The sequence below is a fragment of the Malaya genurostris genome, chromosome 2 (genome assembly GCF_030247185.1).
Source record: "Malaya genurostris strain Urasoe2022 chromosome 2, Malgen_1.1, whole genome shotgun sequence".
Classification (NCBI taxonomy): Eukaryota; Metazoa; Arthropoda; class Insecta; order Diptera; family Culicidae; genus Malaya; species Malaya genurostris.
The window spans coordinates 60766704-60789125 of NC_080571.1; the positions used below are offsets into that span (position 1 = coordinate 60766704).

General features: G+C 38.3%; 1 protein-coding gene across 4 annotated transcripts in view; it reads left to right on the forward strand.

The window, feature by feature from the left end:
• Positions 1-13542, forward strand: part of LOC131427295 (uncharacterized) — a 33614-nt gene extending 20072 nt beyond the window's left edge. For all 4 annotated transcript variants that reach the window (XM_058590351.1, XM_058590352.1, XM_058590353.1 and 1 more), the window contains exons 2-7: positions 2069-2928; positions 3015-3166; positions 3245-3674; positions 3744-4014; positions 4082-4648; positions 11288-13542. In XM_058590351.1, the coding sequence (XP_058446334.1) occupies positions 2260-2928; positions 3015-3166; positions 3245-3674; positions 3744-4014; positions 4082-4648; positions 11288-11403 (2205 nt within the window). In that variant the 5' untranslated portion in view covers positions 2069-2259 and the 3' untranslated portion in view covers positions 11404-13542. The remainder of the gene's footprint in view (positions 1-2068; positions 2929-3014; positions 3167-3244; positions 3675-3743; positions 4015-4081; positions 4649-11287) is intronic.
• The last annotated feature ends 8880 nt before the right edge of the window (positions 13543-22422 follow it).

The following is a 22422-nucleotide window of genomic DNA, read 5'->3' on the forward strand; positions in this document are numbered from 1 at the left end:
AACGCATGTATCCGGACACTGCAAAAGATGCGAATACAATTTCTGGGCCCTTGTTGCTGCTCGCTTCTTCTGTTCTACACTTTGTTTCGAGATTTTCTGCTTCTTGTAGGTCTTCAGGTGATTTGGCCTCTTGATACGCTGGATCATTCCGACACTCGTTCCTGCTTTTTTGGCCAAATCACATATTGACATTGATTTGTTCTTCATGATTAGAGATACCACTTTCTGGTCCAGTTTCGGGTTGGGAAAATCGGGTTTTCTGCCTCTTCCGTGTAGCTCATCAAATAAAAGTGTTCCCCAAATTTATTAATGATGGTTTTAACACTAGCATGATGAATTCCAAACCGCTTCGCCAATTTTCGCATCGTAATACCCTTCTCACTTAGTCATGTGTCCAGTACCTCAATTTTCACTTCCTTTTCAATACGCGACATGTTGAAAAAGCAGAATTTCAACCGCACAAACAAATAAATAAACGAGAGCTGACAGCCAAACGCACAGCATGCTGTGATCTGAGCATAACAAAAAATCACCACAAATACATGCGTACAACACAAATGTCTGTGGATAGCTTATTTTCGATACACTCCTTATGCACTAGTAATAATGAGTATTTCCTATTTATACATCGAGATGCCCGAAAAGTACTTCAATCCTCAATTAGGGACACCAATTATGTTTATTTTTGGCCATGGGATATCTGTTTAAGGTTTGCACTAAACGAATATTTAAAAACCTGTTTTAATCCACCTGGTGGTGTAATGATGCCTTTCTCATATCAATCATACTATCGTATATAATATTGTGGTATTCTTCAAAATAATTTTCTTCGATTCTTAAAAGAATAACCGAAATCGGTTTGTTTGACCGTCTACTGATAAAAACTATCAATTGGAAAAAATTTAAGGTCGATTTAGAAAATTTTTTAAGGTTAATATTTTCCAGTTTAATTGAAGTGCATATAAAATAAATTGTTTTTGTATCGATTCAATGCGTTCTTCGTGAATAACACACACACACACACACACACACACACACACACACACACACACACACACACACACACACAGAGAGAGAAAAACATTTTCCGATCTCGTCGAACTGAGTCGAATGGTATATAACACTATGGGTCTCCGAGGCTCCGTTCGAAACTCGGTTTTTCAGCAATTCTAATAACTTTTTTATAGAGAAAGGCAAAAAGGAATCATTTCGCCGAAAGTCACTTCGTCGAAAGGGTCATTTCGCCGATTTTTTCAATTCTTTTTATATCTTAATTGGAATAGTTTCAAGATATTGACAAATGAAACATAATAGTGTGCTCGTTCTGTTGACATGAAATCGCACTTTTGAAATATATCACATTTAACATGACGGATACATTCCTTTCCCTGTGTTTAATCCAACAATTCTTTGTTATTTTTGTATTTTGGTTCATGGTCCTCAAAACGGAATTCCCAAGAAAACTTATTGACTTTATCAGCGTCTAAGCATCAAACCATTTCCTTTGGTGTATCTATCATGCAAATGATTGCGGTATTTTCCGTTAACCGAGTGCTAATGAAAAAAATTATAATGAGGCTGTGCAACATCGTTTTTGTACTATTTATAACCGAAGTTTCCGAAAAATGGATTCAGAAGTAACTACATTCAAGTTTTATATAAGAAATTTCAGAAGAACTATTGGGGATACGTAACATTTTATTCTTTTAAAACATAACTGCTGTTATTGGCATGCGTAAAAATTTGTACGCTTTCCCCACAAATATGCCATTTGCTGCATTCGGAGCTTATCGATCGAATTTTAAATTAGTCTCATTCAGCTGCTAGAAACTGAGAAAAAGCAAACGCAAATCTTTTATTGTGTTATCGTTTGCTGACGTCTTGATAATGGAAATAACATATCAGATCCGTTGCTTTATAAACAGCAACTTTTTTGTTTCACCCACATCATCGTAAGCTCGTTCTTCCCACGCTTCTTCGGATGCCAAATTGTATCACATCCCGTACCCAAACCACTCGCATCTACACTTCTAATAATAACCAAATTTTTTTTTCTGTATTGTTTCAGATCTATTCCGAAACGATATTTTTTCTCGCCTGGCAAGCGACAAACCTTTGTTTTCTTTTTCTGGCAAAGAAATATAGAACGAATTGCCCGTGCAAATGAGAATCGGTTGGGCCCGGAGAAACGGCGCTACGTTGGTACGAACCCGTTCGGAGGATTGTCGTGGCAGCATTCGAATTTTTATTTTTTAAAGTATGTACACGATTCAGTCTAAACAGAAGCACCAAACTCAGCAGCACTATGTAGCGTCTGGTGGCAGGCCTAGGGTAACTACCATGGAAACAAACCAAAAGACTGGCGACTCGTATGGACTGAATAGCGGCAACGGCAGTAGTAGTACCGGCTATCCAAGCTGGAAGGAAGGAAGTACAAATCGATCGATACTTTATAGCGTCGGTAGAAACCTCAACAGCAACAACAGCAGCAGTGTTGGTGGTGGTGGTAGTAGGAAACCGTCGATCGGCAGTGGCAGCGAGCTGTCCAGTGAAGATTACGAAGATGTAAAACCGGACATCAAGGTCAGTTCGCACCTGCTCGACCATGGGTATGGTTTCGGTGTGACGCCGCAGTACCATTCGCAGTCACAGCAGCAGAGCCATCATCACCACATCAGTAGTAGTACTAGTAGCAATAGTCATCGTAATAGTAGTCAACATAATAGTGCTTATCATCAACATCATCACAGTCCTTCGGCGTCTACCTCTACGTCGCCAGCAACGACGGTTGATCCGGTGCAGTATCACCAACACCAACACCACCACCAGCACCATGGGAAGCCAGCGACGCCCGATCGAACGGCGGCGGGACTGCTACAACAGCACAAAAGTGCCAGCGGTGATCCGCAAATTACGAACTACTTTAAGGTGAACCAATTGACCAATGGGTAGACTTGATCCTGTTACCTTTCTGACCACACACGTTACGTTTTTTCGTTATCTGCTTCAAATAGGCGGTAAAACGTCGGCCACAGTCGAGCGTGTCACCCACTCCGGCCAAAATTGCCAAGCAGTCCAGAAGTAAAACGCCCAGTTCCACGTGTTCTACGCCAACATCGTCGGTGTCGTCTTCGTCATCGAAGAAGCGGTATTCGGAAGGAACCAGGTGAGTGCCGTGCCGAACGAGATTGCATGGAAACGGTTGAAAACGTATTACTCAAAAACTTCATTTCCTTTCCCGTAGGTACGACACCTCACTCGGACTGCTGACGAAAAAGTTCATCGATCTGTTGAAGGAATCGTCCGACGGTGTGGTCGATCTGAACATTGCCTCCACCAAGCTGAATGTACAAAAGCGTCGTATCTACGATATCACCAATGTGCTCGAAGGAATCGGAATCCTGGAGAAGAAATCGAAAAACAACATCCAGTGGAAGTTGGGCAACTCGTTGTGCAATATCGAGAAGAACAACCGGATACAGCGCGAGCGGTACGTGCAGGAGCAGAAGGAGAATTTGCTGGATCGGATGATCGTTGAGATGCGCAAGACTACGGGAGACGACATGAAGACAGCTCGACATGCGTACGTGACCTGCCAGGATCTTAATTCGATCGACATGTTCAAGGAGCAAACTATTGTGGTGATTAAAGCCCCACCGGGGGCGAAATTGGAGGTAAGTTTTTTTTGTGTGAAATATATTATCACACCATGAATCCAATGTCTGCTTTTCCCTCTCACACAGCTAACCGATGTGCAACAGCCACGGGAAATCTTATTCAAATCCGAGAAGGGGGAAATCGACGTATTTCTTTGTCCGGAATCTTCGGAAGGGTCACCCGATGGTGGAGTTGGCGGGGCTGGCAGTAGTAATAGTGGAGGCTTTACCGGTGGTTGCAGTACAACAGGCGGAGGATACGGTAGCAGCAGGTCTGGGCCCGATCCTCTGCTCGAAGATATTGATCCACTGTTGTCAACGCCAAGTGGAAAATTATTTGGGCGCAAATCGAAGCTAAGTTAGTGTTTTTGCACACTTATTCAACCGAGCTGTGAAGTTAACATTTCTGTTTTTTTTTCTTGCAGAATTCAGCTTCATGAAACCGTTCAGTTCAGCGCAACGAAATCTCAACAAAGCGCTGTTTGGCACTCCTGCCGTTGAGGTTAAGATCGAACCCTCTTCCACAATTCTGAACGCGATTTCGACTGGCAAAACGACCAGTGTTCCTGTTCCGGTTATCTCACCATTGTCGATGCACATCCAGAAAGAACTAGATCTTATGGGCGGGGGCTGTGCCAACATTGAATCCCCGATAAAAACTTCGACTGAAAACATGTACTTTAGCACTGGTTGTTCAATCAAAAAGGAACGAACAGATACGGACTATTCCGAAGCTAACACCAACAGCATCAGCAGCAGCACCATGATCACCAGTGGTAAGAAGCTCCCGGTGGAAATAACCAACCACAATGCATCATTGAACGATAGCAAACTGAGCCCGCACACGCTTCTGCCACAAACGGAACTGGACTCAGGTGACGCGTTACTGAAGGGACTGAGTGCAAAGTCTACGCCGGTTAGTTTGCGCGAACGAAACGCGATGATGGCTGAGTTTGGCAACTGCAGTCCCTTTGATCTACCGTACTCAGAAGGTAAGCACAGACAGGATCGTACAATGCGTTGTTTTCAATTTTTTGTTGCTGTGTAGCACATTGTGTTTTTTTTTTGAGTGACACAAAATGGCACTTTTGTGGAGTAAGTGTAACAGGAAATGAATAAAATCCAAACAGCAGTAAACAGCGGAATGCGCCCGGCAAGAGCTTCAAACTGTGACCTGTGTACAGTTAGACAATTCACATCACAGTCTGAGTTCTTGCTTGGACGTTCGCGAACCGACGAAAATCGCTGTTCCCGATTGTTAATGGACCAAAATATGCTTGGCAGTGCTACTAATGCTGTATAGATTTTGTTTGGTTTTTGATACGGTACCCAGGGACATTGCCGGTTGTGGCGTGTAGTAATTGATTAATACGTGAACTGAACTCTCGTGGATCTGCAGTTTTTTTTTGTTCCTGTAGCACCATGAGATTCAGCTCTGGTGTTAATCTTGCTATCACTTGAATCATGTGAGCAGCACCAATAGAAATAGGAAACGGTTAGTTGATAAGGAAATAATGGTGATGTGGTCATAACCGGTCAACATAAACTGTTATGCACTGACGAGTTGAAGACGAAACGTGAAAAAAGGAAAATCGGTTATGGAGCTTACGCAAAAATCTAGATATGCTAACTGATTCTTCTTACCGGAAGAAAACGCGCTCAAAACGATTCGGTTTGTGGCTTGCTCCGAATCAGTAGCAAAAGCTTTGCATTTAAGGAAAATGCACCTAAACTGAACGAAGAAATTTAACAATTCGGTTCTTCTAAGATCCCAAACCGGATTCACAAGGAATTATTTGATATTTTTGTTCATTGAAATGTCACCCTGTGCAGTTCTGTGGTTGGGGTAGAAATTTATTACTCTAGCAAGTTCCGCTCCAATGACTATAAAAAATGCAATGATGCCATTCAGTTAGCGTCAGTATAGATACAATTTGTGACGTGTGCAGTAGATTATTTTCGATAATACTTAGCAACAGAATCTTTGCATTCGTTTTAGTTCTTTTAAGAACCTAATCTAGATCCCAGCTAGCAATTTTCGATATTTTCTTCATTTGAAATGTAAGGCGTCAGTATAAATTTAATTCTGTAGTCCCATTTTTTCACCCCTCTGCCCCGCCTTAGTTGTGCCTTATTTGATTGAAGGTCGAGTTGTCTAGATGACTATTAGTACACAATAGCTTTAGGATAGCACTGTTGTATCGAAGGCCGCAACTTTTCCAGGTCCAGACGGCATACCGGCAGTTATCCTTAAAAACTTTCACTATGATGTTCCCAGTAAAACTAATATGAACAACTACCTCGGTTGTTCATATTAGTTTTACTCGGTATTACCTACCTCTGCGCTTTTAGAACCACAAACCTACTGTCGTTCTGCCCTATGTCCTAATGACGGACGTTATTTACACAGATCTTTCCTCCGCTTTCGATATCACCGTTGCTAAATAGGACAGATTTGGTTTTGGTTCGTACATCTTTCGTTGGCAACAGTCATGCCGTCATGTCATCGTTCTGATATCATTTCCTCGCATCATTCGAAATTCCGCAGGGAAGTCATCTTGGACCGGTAATATTTTTACTGTACCTCAATGATGTCCAATTTTTTTCTGAAAGAGAAAACTAAGGGCGTCCACATATAGTCCTGATCCTTGTGGCCATAAAGGACAACCGGTCTAATGAGCGTTATGTTAGCAGCTCTGTTGTCTGATGCAATCGTTCTTGCTTGCATTGAAACTAGCTTTGCGAACAAACCGACATATCCGCTCGCAGTGCCAAATGATGCGAAACTGGTTTAATACGCATTAACAGGCACGTACCCAGAGGGGGGGGCCAAGGGGCCCTGGCCCCTCCCGAAATCGGAGTAAAGTTATTTTCATTTTAGGATTTTTAACCACTATTTCCGGAATCAAGAACAGAAATGAGTTGTTTTTTCATCTACTAACATAAAAAGATCTGTTAATTAGAAGATTTTACCAACCAGTTTTAGATAACCCGCTTCTTTCTGCAATCGAACTTTTTTCGAAGCTCAAAAGTCGGTTTTCACAGTGCTTACAGTCAATGTCAAAATCAAAGGAAATGGTACTAGATGGCCAGAAAATGCCATGAAGATTAGTACTGAGCAAAATAATCATAGTTTCAGCAAGATTCTGCGCATGAAAAAGATGTTCTGCCGCTAGAAGCCGCACTTGCATACTCAGGATTAAAACGATGAACGCAAGCGCACTTCGGAAGCATGTGCGCCTATGCCGATGATGATGGTGTCAGTTAGTTAATGTTGATGAAGTCTAGATCCATTATTATACACCAGAGAACAGAATGATTAACCGACAATAGACTGAAATCGGCAAGAGTTCTCCAAACCGGCCTAGGTAGGCTAAATTTGGCGGAATGGTTATGAAGTCGGTTTTGTGGGTTTGTCTCGGTATACTTTTCGTGGACTGTTCTAGACAAAGGAAAACACTTTCGACAGCAAATGTAAGTGTGCATTATTGGAGCGATTGAAAATCGGGTTTTCAAGAAAATGCACAGATACACAAGAGCAGAATGTGAGTTTCATTTTGAAATTCTGACCGCTTCTTCCGGACCTGTTCCAAAATTCGGATTCGGTTAAAATAGCATAAAAGTCTATGAATCCATAAGACGTTTCATTGGAATCCATTCTTACATTTGTGCGAATCGTCCTAGTCATCTCTGAGAAAATTATGTGAGTTTTTGACCGCTACAAAGAAGATTTTTCTGTTGTTGCATCGTCACTCCCAATGACGAATTGAAATTTTTATACTCATCACCCTGTATAACCAGACCAGAGATGCAACGTAGATATATTAAATATTTTCAGGCAGGGTTAAAGAAGTCTGTAAACTCGAAAAAAAAATCTGCGGACTTCAAGTTTTCTTCAAATAATGATGTAAGGAATTGGTATAGTGAACAAAAAAAAGACCGCGGCAATTTTAAAAGTCTGTAAATTTTTACAAACGTATTCAAAAAACGTGATTTTCAAAAGCCTGCAAAAAAGTCTGCAACTGAAATCTCTGATCCAGACACGGAAGATGACTCGATGAAATTAAATAGAATCATATAAGATTGTAAGGCACCTCATTTGAATATAAATTTATTAAAATCTGCTCGACCATCTGTTCGTCAAATAATCAACCAATTTTGCAAACTAGAAGAGCTTGAATAGTTTCAAAATATTTGCTCCTTTTTACATCGTGAACACATAAGAACATCCTTTCTACATAGGAACACACCCTTAAAATTGAATGTTTTAATACTCATCACTCAGTTTTTCCGGAACCAGAAGTCAAAGCCGAACTATGGGACTATATGATAAAAGAAATGTAAAAACGATCCCTTCCCTTTGACACATATAACTTCTTGTTTCAATCCCTCATTGTCCAATCCAAAATATGTATATATTTACATATTTACTTAAATTGATAATTACTTGCACTCACTCTTCAGAAAAAAATACTTAAAACACAAGAATCATCAGTTAAAAGCATTATATGTTATTTGTGGGCCCCTCCCGAAACGAAATCCTAGGTACGGGCCTGCGCATTAAACCAGTTTCGCATCATTCTCGCCTTGACGACCGGAAGGCAAATAAGAACTACGACCTGAGCGTTTGAGGTTTTTAACCACGCAGAAGGTGAGCTCTCCGACCCTTTTATAACGTTCAGTTGAAGATATGTGCCTGACTACCTTAAAATCGTCGTCCTTGCGCGAAAAAAACCAAGCGAAAGTAAAGAGTTTTCCGCATTGTTTTCAAATTTTGAGAAAACCTCATTTTTTAGTTGTTTGTGGTTATCTCACACTGTTTAAAATATTATCCTAAATTCCTGATCATGTTTTTGATGAAAAAGTAAAAGAATTGTGTTGCTGCCATTAATACAAGTCGAGATATTCACGATTTTGTTCTGCCCATTCTTTCATATGGCTAATTTTGAAAAGGCACCCCATAGTAAAGTAATTCATGACAAGTTTTTTTTAGATTACACCATTTCTGAAATCGGCTTTTCCTACACGGATTTGACCAAAAAATTTCTTCAGGTTTTTTCTATACGGATTTCCGAATATTTCAACGTTTCATTTCACATTTTCGGCATAAAAAAATTTCGATTACGAAAATCTCAACAAAAATTTTTTTTTAGATTACACCATATCTCAACGTTTTATGCATTTCTTAGACATTTGACATAAAAAATATATTTCAGTTTAACGGTTTTATCTACAGGGATTTCTGAATTTACGCGGTCTCAAATTCTTGAAATCCCAAAGTCGTTATTCTCCAACAAAATTTTTTTTCAACGTCTCATTTCAACGACATTTTTTTTAATAATCTAATTTTGAAGGCTCACTGCTTAAGCTCTAAGATACCGAAAGCATTCTAATACGTTTGGTATAAAAAAAATTCAAATTCCCGATCTGGACGTTTCATGCATTTCTAAGACATTTGGCATCAAACAAAATTTCTTTAGTTTTGCAGTTTTTCACGCAGATTTCCGAGGTTAAGCGGTTTCCAAAATTGAAAAAATGATTTTTATGCTAAATGTATTGGACATGCATGAAACGTTGAGATATGGAAAGGTGGGGATGCCACCCCTACCATTTTCACATAGAATGAACATTTATCATAAATATACACATTTGGGTTTGTTCATTGAATGTCCACGATATAATTTCATATTGCTTCTATTTTTCTCATTTATTTGGTCGTGAAATTCAAACAAACCAAATCTTGTACTTAGCGCACAGAAATAATAAGAACGAGATCTTACAAAATAAGAGTTTTTCAATTATTCTCCATTTGCTAGGGTTTCATTTTAATGACAGATCATTGGTTTACCTTTTAGTTGAATATTTGTTAAAAATTGAATATTGATAATTGATTTATTAGTAACATAGTACCATGATTTTGCAATCGGTTCATAACGGGACAAGTTCGCCATATTGCTATGGGACAGGTGTGCCATAACAGATGATAAACAAACCTAACCTCAAAGTCGATCAGTGTTGAAACATTCAATGTAAATAAACAACATAACGCAGATTCTGAACAATGGTACGGAAATACAAGACATTCTTCGCGTAAGTGGTGGCTCAACAATTCGAAAGGCGGCTAAAGAATTCGACATGCCGCGGAAAACTTTAAAAACTACAAGGATCGGCCCCATGGGGTTGTTCGAGCCATTGTTGTGGAACAAGGCAACCAAATTTTCTAATGATCTACAATCAAAAAGTTCAATCAATCCGAACCAAGACCGAACATCATTTGTCTTGATTTGCATTTGTTTTATAGCTGACGAAATTACACCAATATCCCAAATGTAAACAATTATATCTTTGTACATACTTGCGATTTCGATAATTCGGTACTAACATGTGATTAGGGCATATCGTGCGATATGCCCTTTTGAAAGTTGCGAAAAATAATGCTCATTATCAAGTTTTAAACATGAAATTCAAGCATATTTGCACAATTTCGTAGATTGGGCTTCTATCTATCGTTTTATACATTCGTTGATTTACTTTACTCTTCGAATTGGTTAGAATAGCGTTACTGCGATAATCGTTGGATTCCATTCTTCGCGAAGCATTCTTCATCTAATAAATTCATCATATCTCGTGAAGTAGTAGCAGCAATGGGGGAGTGCTGGGATATGGTTCATCACACACACATAAGACTATGGTACTAATGGAGGGGTTTCCTTCGTCTTGAACATTGAATGAAACGTCGAGATCTGGTATAACCTGAAAAATCGGAATGTCAGAAAGTTGAACTTTGCGGGAAAACACTAGATCTCGACTTACCATGCATTTCTAAGATTCGCGAAGAAAAAAAAATCGCAAAATTGAAGAAATTATTTTAAATTAATATTTCATGCCAAATGTCGGGAATCCGCGTATATAAAACACCGCGTAGCTTCTAAAATCCGCATAAAAAAGCATCAGTGTAACTCTAAAGAAAAGGGCTCCTTACATGTACAGCTTGTCCGATTCAATTAACCCTTTGTGCTAAACCTAAAGTACGCACTAATAAGACCCAATCAAACACTCAGATTTACCTGTGTCTCCTGTCTTCTGAGTTTTTTTTTTCTAATCGCTTCCGAGTAGTTCATTTTTCGCAAGTTTCCATTTCCGCTGTTTCATTTATCAATTATTTTCTAGTCTGCCTTTTGTTGTGTAGTGATGAAAAATTTATTCTGCATCGTCTGCAAAATCACACGAGAAAATCATCTCGGTACTATGGTTGTCGTTCTGATTTTCTTTAGAGCACTCTAAGTTATGACTGATTAATAGCGATTAATTTGTGTTTCTTGAATACCGCTTGTTTTATGTAAATCGATCCGTTTATCAGAGATCCACCCAGAAAGTATTCAAGTGGAAGGCGGTTTTATGGTTCTATAAATCTATACTGGTTAATAGTTGTATTTGAAAAATGGCAGCATCCACTTAGTATAAAGCGTTTTCGTTTAGGTTAGGTTAGAGAATGGCTAAGGTAAAGAGTTGATCGAACTTTGGTAGAACGAAAGTTATAATCCACTCATTGAACGCTCTCATTCAGCCTCGAACTGTCAATGCAATATTACCACTAATCGATCCGTTCCATGTTTTCGTTCCCTTTACAGTGCCCGAAATGGATTCATTCCTGCCGCTAGAACCGCTGGACAACGACTACAACTTCTGCTTGGATCACACGGAAGGCGTGTTCGATTTGTTCGATTTCAATGTCGATTTTCGTTGAAAACACTCGTGCAGTGTTTCGTTTGAATTGTTCGAATTTCGTGCAATCGGGCATTCGAAACAGATGTTTCATTGATTTGCACCGCACGAAAAGAATGCACTTTCGGAGCAATTCGCAGGCAATCCGTTATCTTTTTCGAGCAGCAAGCATGCAAATTAATACCAGCAAAAGTGAGAAAATAACAAGGCAAACTTTACAAAACAAGCGAGTGGAATCGATGAAAAACGACATAAATTTTAGTTCAAATTTTCAGTTTTGCTTAGTTCTTATTGCTACTAGTACTAATTATTACAAACACAAGGAGAAGGATACACACGGATATTGGCACCTACACCAACGACCGGTGGATTTACACATATATTTCCGGCTGCCGAACCCTTGTTGAACCAGCCAAACGACCGAAATGAGAATATTAATGTAAGGAAAGAAAGTTTTACAGAGTTTGTGCTGCAAGGCCTATTTCAAAGTTTTTTTTTCATTCTGCGATGTTTTTGCTGCAACTGATGAAGGGCTGGCTAGCACAGGCGCGATTTGTGTGCAGTGCAGGCAAAAAAAAGCAAACCACGATGCAGCAAGCTAACATCTCAGAGTTTAGGAGAATATTCGATTAAAATTAAATCGAGAAAATGGTAACAATAAGATGGTTTTAACAATGCTTTATATTGCTATTTAGTTGTCTTTCTTGTATATATTACTATGTAAATTATTTAACAAACGGTATAAAGTAAAGGAACGAAGTAAAAGTAAAAGCAGTGGTAGAAAGCTTATTTCGGGGCGGCCGAATTTATCTCGAGAAATTCTATAGTGACCTGACCATGCTTCTCCTTAATGAAACTGATCCCTCATACGGAACAAAAGTAAATGCGCTTATGATGTAACAAAAGGGAAGATTTTTGCTAACTGGTGGATTCGGCGGTGTAAACAAATTCCCATCTGAAAAACGGGATAGGTCTAATGTGCTTTTTATGCTCCAATTAAAAGAATTTCGCGACAGCTACCCGATAATAAATGAAAAAAAATACCCATCAGCAGAAGTGCATTAGAACCCATCCGCCAAAGGTCACGTGGAAATAAAATAAAACTGATGGCACTAAGTAACTAATTTAACGGTAAGACTACAATATAAATAGTTCCACAAGGTACGGTCGTACTACTACAATGCACACGAAACAAATAGTTATGATCAGAGGATGGAAGCAATTCTCTAGATTTTAAGCAGAAAATCTTAATTTATACATATATTTTTAATAGGGATATCTAACAAATGGGACAACACATACAAACAAAAAATAAAAACAAAATATGTAAATCAAACGGAACAAACATTCAATTAGAATGATGCGAATCCCGCAATTCGTAGGCGATAGAATAGTGCAAAAACGGAGTTTTTGGAAAATGTAAGCAAATTTTACCGATTATTACTTCTTATTTATTAATTTTTCTCAAGCGAACGTATTTCGCCTGTTCAGATAGAAACAAAAAAAAACAGTAATACGCTTGTTACTTTTCACCGTTGCCAATTGATTTGTTATTATGGAGAGAAAAAAAGAGAGAAACAGATTTACTCAATACACTGGTTGATGTATTTTCAAACAAAAAATTAAGCTTGGTCAACTCATTTCAATCGGTCCTCGGTGAGCCAAGCAAAATAATCGTAATTCGTTGTTTCAATATGCCGTTCATATCATCGTTAAGGACTGCCATTTGCAATTATTCCAGTTTTTTTTTACCGACGGAAAATATTTTTCTTTTTTGTTGAATTTAGTTAATATAAACAAAGCGGAAGATGAAAGTAGTGCGATTATTTTCCCGGCTGAGAGATAAGGACAGTACATGATTTCTCTTGATTGTTTTTAGTTATTACGCATATATCGTTTATTTGTGTTAGTTTGAGGTGTTTTCTCATTTACTACTGATCAAAACAGTACACGGAAAGAACACTTGGCGAAATGTTGTACATATATCAAAAGAGAGACAGAGTGATGAAAGCCAAGCCGATATGGAATTCCTTTGAGTTCCGAGGAAGTCAAATATCACAGTTAACGTACTTTCCATAACACGATCCGTGGACCTGGGAAAGCTAGCATTTTTTTTCTGTGTATAAGTTGTAGAAGCAAAAATAAAAAGTGAAAAATATTAGCGCTGGTGGTTTGTTTTATCAGTTGAAAGAAATTATCTGAAGGTTTAAAGCGAGCGATCGCTGTATTAATCCATCCAGTGATGTCTTGCTCATATTACTCATTCTTATATTTTCAAAAAAGGGGACGGGTGTAGCGTGATGGGACAGTCGATGCCTTTCACGCAGCCCACCTGGGTTCGATTCCCAACCCCGCACATAGGGTCAGAAAGATTTTCTGGTCCGAAGAGGCGAATGACCTAAGATGTTAAAGCCTCTATAATTGAAACGAAAAAAAAAAAAATATTTTCAAAAATATAACTAAGGGATTCTTGAGAAATCTTCGCATTAAAAGAAAAAAAGAAAATTTGGTGATTAGACTTGTTAATGAAGTCTTTACGCACTCCCCAGGCAATTTTCTTGTCAAACTTGAATAAAATTTGAAACTTTCTTCGGGTATAAACTAAAATAACCTTTTTTTCAATTTGTAAATAGTTATGTCAAGTTAATAAGGATTATTCTTTATTTAGAATCGACGTATTAAATGACGGTTTGAAATTTTAAGCACACATTGTCCTATAGATCCTGAACCGAAAGTCGGACAGTAACTTAGAAGACTATAGGACCTTTCATTTGAGTCTAAGTTTCAGAAAATCAATTAAATCCTCTCTGAGAAAATTGAGTGAGTTTTGTTTTAGAGTTTTTGACCACCTCCGGAACCGGCCACTGGGAACCGGTATAACCTAAGTCTATACTATTTAGTAAGTAACTAATATAACTTACCAAAAGTTTTGAACAAAATCTAGAAGAATTTTACCCTGTTTGCATCGTCGCTCTAAATGACGGTGTGCCATTTTAAACACATTTTACCCTATGAAAGCATGATGAAATTCAATGCAATTTTGCCTTTCTCATGCAGAAAGATTATGCAATCACTGTGAAATCCGATTTTTGAACCGAGATTGACCAATATTTCCGGAACCGGCAATATACACACTAAGATTTAATTCCTTTGGTCGGTAATACTTTTGACGAGAAATTTCGGTAATCTATAGAAATGACCGATATTTCGGTACATGAGTTTTCTTTTACAACAATTATGCAAATTTTTACCGGACACAAATTTTCATTACAGAATTTTGTAAATAGATATACAATTCATACGGTAAATCTGAATAGTCACGGTGTAATCTACAGGATCAAAAGCTCCATAATATTTTTCAAACTTTTTTTTCGTTTCTATTTCTGATTTCGGAAGGGACCAGGGCCTCTCTTTGGAGTTCGCTTCTGTGTTGACTGATAAGTTCGGCAAATTTAGACAAATTTAGGACTACCAAGATACTCAGTAATTTTACTTTTTGCCGAGACGATTACCGAACACTCGACTGTGCAAATCTCGGCATTTTTGCCGAGACTCAGCAATTAATTTTAAGTGTGTAGGATGGAATGGTTCCACCTAAGCGTTGCCAGATAATTTTTCCAAAAATCTGCTTTCGGCGCAAAAACCTATCTTAACCATGTCGGTATCAAAATCTCTTCTACATAAGTACCAGAAAAATGTCACCAAGACTCATTAAAATGAGCAAGAAAAAAGGTCCCACGACAATCTTTTCTCATGTTTATTCGAGCTAAAAACTAAAATCGGTATTTAACAGTATGATTCCTGAATTATCGGTATCTTGGGAGTACATATCTGTATTGTGGTATAGAGGTCTGCATAAATACCAAGAAATCGGTATACCTGGCAACGTTGTTAAGCGCTGCATTCCGCTGTGATTTGAAGTTGCCGTCAGATCCTGGATTCCGATCAACCCCGATCCCGAAAGCTTGGGGCGAAAACAATTGTTTACAACGTCTAATGCAGCTTTTTCCACGGTATGTACTGACGATTTCGGTAATCATAACATCACCTCCTTCGTTTTAGGTCCAACTGTTGACACGCGTGTATAGTCCCTCTATATGTTGCGGTTTCCATATTTATGAGTCCGTCATCTGAAAAATTTATTTCTAAAACTTGCACCACGGTCGCAATGCGTTCCGCGCATTGTTTCTTCTCTCGCAATGCGTTCGTTTACGGTTTTCAGGGTCGTATTGCAAATGAGTAACGTGTGTTAAGGAGATCTGTTTCATTTTTGTAATACGAGTTTGACAAAAGCTTCTTGTTGTTTCGGTCGGTAAAATTTAATTTCTTTTAGAGAGTCTACGCAGATTTTTAGCCTCTCATAAATAACAAAAATCAATTAAAAAACAGGATTTCAATCGAAAAAGATATTAAGAATGAAAAAAAGTAATTCATTCTAACAAATCAGTTTTCTGAATCTCAAACAGTCTACTAGTCTACAAAGTTCATCTGTGGAAATTTCAGTCTGATAGATTACTTATGCAGAAGATTTCGCCTATAATCGCGATTAGGGTAGTTTATAGCTTTATAGACTTGATACGAACAAAGATTGAACATATATTCCCACTTCCATAATTGTTAAATCATTTCTAATTTCAATTAGCAAATTGAATTTCTGAACACTTACGAACTCATGGACAGGTTCTCTGAAGAACAACCTCACATAATTTCCAAAGAATTCAGAAACCGCCGGGAGATATTTATTTTTGCTATTTCTGGTTTTGTCAATCTTCTAAAGTCGATTCGCTGGTGAATGATATCGAACAAGTTGAAGATTGAAGCCAGTTGATTATTTTTCAAATTTGAAGATTGTGATTCGTTTTCGAAATCATGAATCGCAGTAATTTTGCTCAATTGTATCGTGTTGGATATTTTTAAATTGAAACTTTGTTTGCAAACTGAAGTACAGTTACAAATGGGAAAGTATTCGAATTTAGATCTTTACCCAACGATTTATGAAAAAAAAAAATCCTTGGGTCTGTAAGTTTCCTCATTTTGATAGTAATACAGTTCATGGATCCAATGCTCATCTTTTAACGGATGAGATTCTGTAAGAAATTCGAAGCGAGTATGTTCTTGGTATGAACAAATCTATTATTACTATACAAATCTTCATATTTCTAGCTAATTGGTTTCGATTTCGTGCTGTAAAAAATTTTTCATTGGTTTCTCAGGTCCATACCAGATCCATACCGTTGATAAGGGCTAACGATCAACCTACATTTTACTACGCCGGTGCACCCGCACTGCATGTTTGAGAAAAGCTTGTTGAACTGGATATAAGCAAACCTGCAGTAAACGTAATGCTTGTTGTGGCGTTGAAGTGATTTTATCACTGTTGTCCGGCCTTTCTGAAAACATATGTTTGGCTTTAATTTTACACAGATTAAAGATTCACGTATGTAAGCAATTTTTATCTACTTTAGATTACATTTTGAGCTTTACCAATCACAATGGAAGATACTAGCCCTCTTATTATAGTATAAATACGTATTTTCATATAGTACGCATGGTTACGATTTATTTATATCTGACAGATAAAAACTTTAATCATCGAAAATAGCCAGACAAAAACAATAAAAAACCCGTGTAAACTTCGAAATTCCTGATCACCTCAAAATCACTAAACGTTTTATTTCGTTCGTAAAAGAAAACGAAATTCTTGTGTTTATTACAAAAGCAGCGGCCTCCACGGTGACCGTGCTAAGTTTAACATGTGTGTAGATTCCAGTCACGCACTCAGAGGGGGGCCCTGGCCCTCCTGAAATCGAACATCTTCATCGATTGGTTTGATAAATACTATTTACACATTCAGCTTTCATACACATTATAAAACTTTATGAAGCCCTATTTTGATCTACCTAGTGGTGTAATTGTGTCTAATTACCGATAATATAAGCAATTTATGCAAAATTGAGTCCGGAAATTTTGATTACTACTGCTGATATCGGAATAGCACAGTAAATGATTAAGGCCTTAAACTAACAAGTCCTATGCTTTGGAACAGCGGTCTTTAGCACAGTCCCACAGAGTTTTCACGTTGTTTGCATCGTCACCTTTTATGATAGTTTGAAATTTATATGACACTCGGCCCTCCTAACTGCACATGCATACTCAGAACTAAAAAGACGAACGCGAGCACACTTCGGAAGCATTCTCGGTTATGGTGATTAGACTCGGTTGGACTTTTGGTGTCGGTTGTAAATTGTTGACGAAACCTGGATCCATTATTATACGTCAGAGAACAGGAAGATTACCCGACAGTGAACTGTCGTCGGTTCGAGTGTTCCGAAGCGGTCTAGGGAGGCTGAATGGGGCGAAAAGGTAATGAAGTCGGTTCTTTGGCAATGTCATGGTAATTTTTTTCGTAAACCACCTCGTAAAAGGAAAAACACCATCGACAGCAAGTATTAGTGTGTATTATTGGAGTGATTGAAAATCGGAAAAATCGTGTTTTCGTGAAAATGCGCTGATACATAAGAGGGTGAGTTCCATTTTAGAGTTCTGACCGCTACTTCCGGAACCGGAAACCACCAAAGTAAGTAAGTATGGCCTTCAACTAATATGACCTACACAATTTAGGGGTTTTTGGTTTGCATATTTCGTTTCAATTTCTTCGCGTTTCGCCTTCGGCTTATCAGTGCTTAAAACAGTTCAATTTGAACCGCTAAGCAGACGCAAAGTTCATATATAATATCCTGTCTGACGTCTCGGACGAAAACGAGTGATGACCGATTACTCGCCGCCGCAGAATTTGAACATTGGATTAGTTTTGATGCGACTACGACGATTTTTTCTGTTCTTCACCAGTCAAAACAAGGAATCCACCTTGGATCACTCTTTCTTATGCTATTCGTGAATGATTTATGCAGTGAATTGTCGTCATTTGAAGTAGTGTATGCAAATGATCTAAAAAATATTACATCTTCGCAAGCCTTGTGCACCGTGGTGCTCTACAAATGGACATTGAGAGGGTCTTATACATATGTGATCAGAACGGAATCTACATTGTTTTTGTTACTGCTAAAGCCTATGCAGTTTATGGCGCTTGTACGCAGTATTTTGGTGCTCGACTTAGAATTGCTCTCATAAACTAATACATTTCGCAAAACAGATGAGTATGAGATTTCTTCAGATGTTGTTTGTTTTCGACTCACTGACTGATAACATCGATTGACCTCTGCTATTTGAAAAATTCTTTTGACGTTCTGGGTAGATCATTGTGGAGAGTAGACAATACAATGCGACCATATCAATTCCTTGGATATTCGTTATCACCATTCCACTACTTAACATAACATCCTCGTTTGAATTGAATATATTGTTAAGCATAAATGTGTAGTTACATAGACAATATCTACGCGATACGCTAACTCTAATAGAAGACAATAAGGATAGATAAACATATATGATACTTTGGAATGAAAAAGCTTGTGATCTCACAAATTTATATTCGAGAACATGTAAAAATGTATGATTTGAAAATTAAACGGCTTGAATTCGCTTGAAATAAAAAATAAAAGATCGATAGCAAAAGCGCGACTTGAACCGAGAAACATTTGATCACAAAGTACGTCGGTTAACCGACTGAACCACAGAAGTACATAATAAATAATTGAAACAATAATTGATTTTAAGGTAGCGCTTCGCCGTGGTCAAGTCGAAGCGAGACAACTCACTGCTTCCTCTTGCTTTGTCGCCGAAATTTCACTCTAAATTGCAAATTTCTCCAATACTAACCCGATTCACGAAAAATCAAAAACATACGATTGTAGGTAAATGATTTTACTATGCATTTGGTGAAAAATATTAGTTAGAAAGCTTTTCTTTCGCGAGATTTCGTGCGAGTTTTGTTAAACCTTTTGTTTTCTTTTTTCCATTTCTCGCCATAAACAACTCGCATAAGTAGGGATGTGCTACGTTTTCAACAAAGCTTCAAAGCTAGTAGCGATGAAAATCATTACTGATTTCTGGTTCTACTGAAACATGAATAGAAATTATTTTACAAAGTAGTAACACTTACTTACATTTTCTACTCATCTTTATTCAACGTTTACACAGAGAGAACGGACAACGAAAACAAAAGAAATGTTGTTAGCGTCTACCGCTTGTGGCATTTTTCACACCCCAATGCATGCGTTGACATTGTGTACGTGCGAAAGAATAAGGAAAAACTCATTTACTTTTAAAACTCGCACGAAATCTTTCGATAAAAACGTTTATCAGGCACAGTTTATATACGAATCGATAGAAAAATTAATTATCTAGAATCGTATGTTCTTGGAATTTCCGTTTTCTTTACCGTTTTCTCACAATTTTGGGTAAAGTGCGTGAAACCCCGGGATAGGCAGCGAACTCCCGTGACCACGGCGAAGCGCTACCTTAATAAACAAAAGGCCCAAATAAAAGTTATTCGGGAATGCCAGGGTGAAGTGTGCTTAAAATTACAAACAGTTCTTTAGAAAAATACTGTTAAAAACCGAAGAAATTTTTCTTATTTTGGGTCAAAACTGTTTCGATTTGTAGGATATTTTAGTATACGCAAATTTTCTCGTTTCTATTCTTTTTACACACTTAAAATTTCTTGCTGAATCTCGGCAAAAAAATGCCGAGATTTGCACAGCCGAGTGCTCGGTTATCGTCTCGGCAAAATGTATAATTACTGAGAATCTCGGCAATCCAAAATTTGTCAACTGTCAATTATTGCCGAACTTGTCAGCAGAAGTTTTGCTGTCTGCTCGGCAAAAGTTATCAGGAAGGAATCATGAATTGCCGAGTCATCAGTAATCGAAAAAAGGAAGGATATTTTTTTATTTTTGCATGAAATTAATAACAGCAAAAGCTAATGTTGGTGAAAGGAATATTTTATTGATGTTCATTTCAATTCAGCAAACCACAAAAGCGCAAACACCAAACGAAAACATCACGGCTAAAGACAATTGTTTCCAGTGCTCCTCACCTCACCTGTAAATAAGCGGATATAAATATATATGCAAATTAGATAGTTTTCGATTTTACTTATCTTCTAATAAAATATACAAATCTTCTTCCTTCATCCAGTTTAGATGTTTTCCAGTTCCACGAGCAATGGCGACGTGGTGCTTGTAAAATCTAAAGGAAACATTAAATGACAAGTGTCTAACCGAGTTTCAGTAAAAGCAAAGTCGCTGTTCGAAATCTCGGCAAACGGTTTTGCTGATCTCGGTATATTTGTTGTTTACTGACACGTTCAGTATAATATTTTGACAAACTACAGCAAAAGAACTCGCTTTACCGAGATATCAGCATAGAACTTTAACGATTTTCGGAAGAGAGCATGTTAATTACTGAATAGTCAGTAAAATTAAGTGTTGCCGATATAATTCGGCATTTCATTATGCCGAGCTCGAGAATCGGTTTTAAGTGTGTATGTTCCGTGTGGAAAAATCGATGGATGAGACTCAGATGACCCTGTGGCGAGCGGGCAGCGGAACGAAAGCGAAGAAATGCAAACCTGTGAACGCAAGGAAGATGAAGGATAACTTCAAGAACAATCCGAACCTTTTGAATCGTGATGAGGCAAAAAAGGCCAATTCTTTCGTCTGGTTCGTCCAACAAGCCATGTAGCAAGTCGGACTTCATGTTGGTCTTCATGGTAGCGAAGGGATCTAACCGAACAAATAAACAGAATACGATGGTCAAATCCCTCACCAGGAAGCTGTGTTCGGTGCATCCGAAATGCATGCTAATGAACTACGAGACATACATTAAAGGGGATACCAAGCATATCTCCGGCCTGGAGTCGGTATGTCCAGCCTAGATGTTACGTAGAAATTTCGCAAAAAGAAGGGCCAATAATTTACCGAGAAGCACTAGGTGTGGCAAGAGATCTATGGGTGCTTTAATTTCAGCAAGCGGAACATAACGCGGTAAGAAAGATGGTGCGAGTGCTGCACAGATTTATACGGGTAGTGGTAGAGTACTGGTAGAAATATTTGATATCTGTCACTTTCGGTTCTGGAAATTAATGATGTAATCGACAAAACACGATTTTTCCTGTTATTTTTGAGGTGGTTGAGCCTAGAGTGCCTATAACCAGAGTGGCGACATCTCATCCGTAATGATGGCAACAACTCAAAACGTTTAATCCGGAATATTGACAACTTTGTATTGTATTTGACAGGTCGTTTGCTCGTTTGGAACAAAGCTGTCATTCCAAACGAACAGCTGTCGTCACTCCGGTTTGAGGCACTCTAGCTGAGCCGACTTCAACACACCTAAACTCATTTAACACATGGATCAATAAGTCCCGAGACTAAAGCAGAGATGGCGCTCGTAGTAAACCAGTAACCACGTCTTTCTAGAGTACTAAACTTTGCTTGAAACGGGTCAAAATTTTAAGTCGATCCGACCAGAAACAGCTGAGTTATCGAGGTTGGAGTAAAGTCGTTTTGTAGTTTGTTTAAAAAATGGAAAAAATAGAGTTTCGTGTTTTGATAAAACAATGTTTTTTAATGGGTTAAAACACCGTGCAAGCGAAACAATGGATTGAAAAATGTTATCCGGACTCTTGTCCATCAAAAGCAACGATTTGTCGGTGGTTCGCCGAGTTTAAACGTGGTCGTACTGACACAAATGACGCGGAACGCTCGGGTAGACCTGTGGAAGCCGTTACACCGGAAAATGTGAGTGAAGTGTAAAAAATTATAATGAAAGATCGTAAAGTGAAGCTCCGTGAGATTGCTGAGATGACACAGATATCATATGGAAGTGTATTTACTATCCTTCATGAAAAATTGAGCATGAAAAAGGTTTTTTCCAAGTGGGTGCCGCGATTGCTTTCGATGGAACAAAAACAGCAACGAGTCACCCTGCCACAAGTCGATGAAAACAATGGCGAAATTGAACGAATTGGGCTTTGATCTGCTTCCCCACCCCCCATACTCGTCAGATTTAGCCCCCAGTGACTACTGGCTCTTTGCTGATCTTAAAAAAATGCTCCAGGGAAAAAGATTTGGCCCAA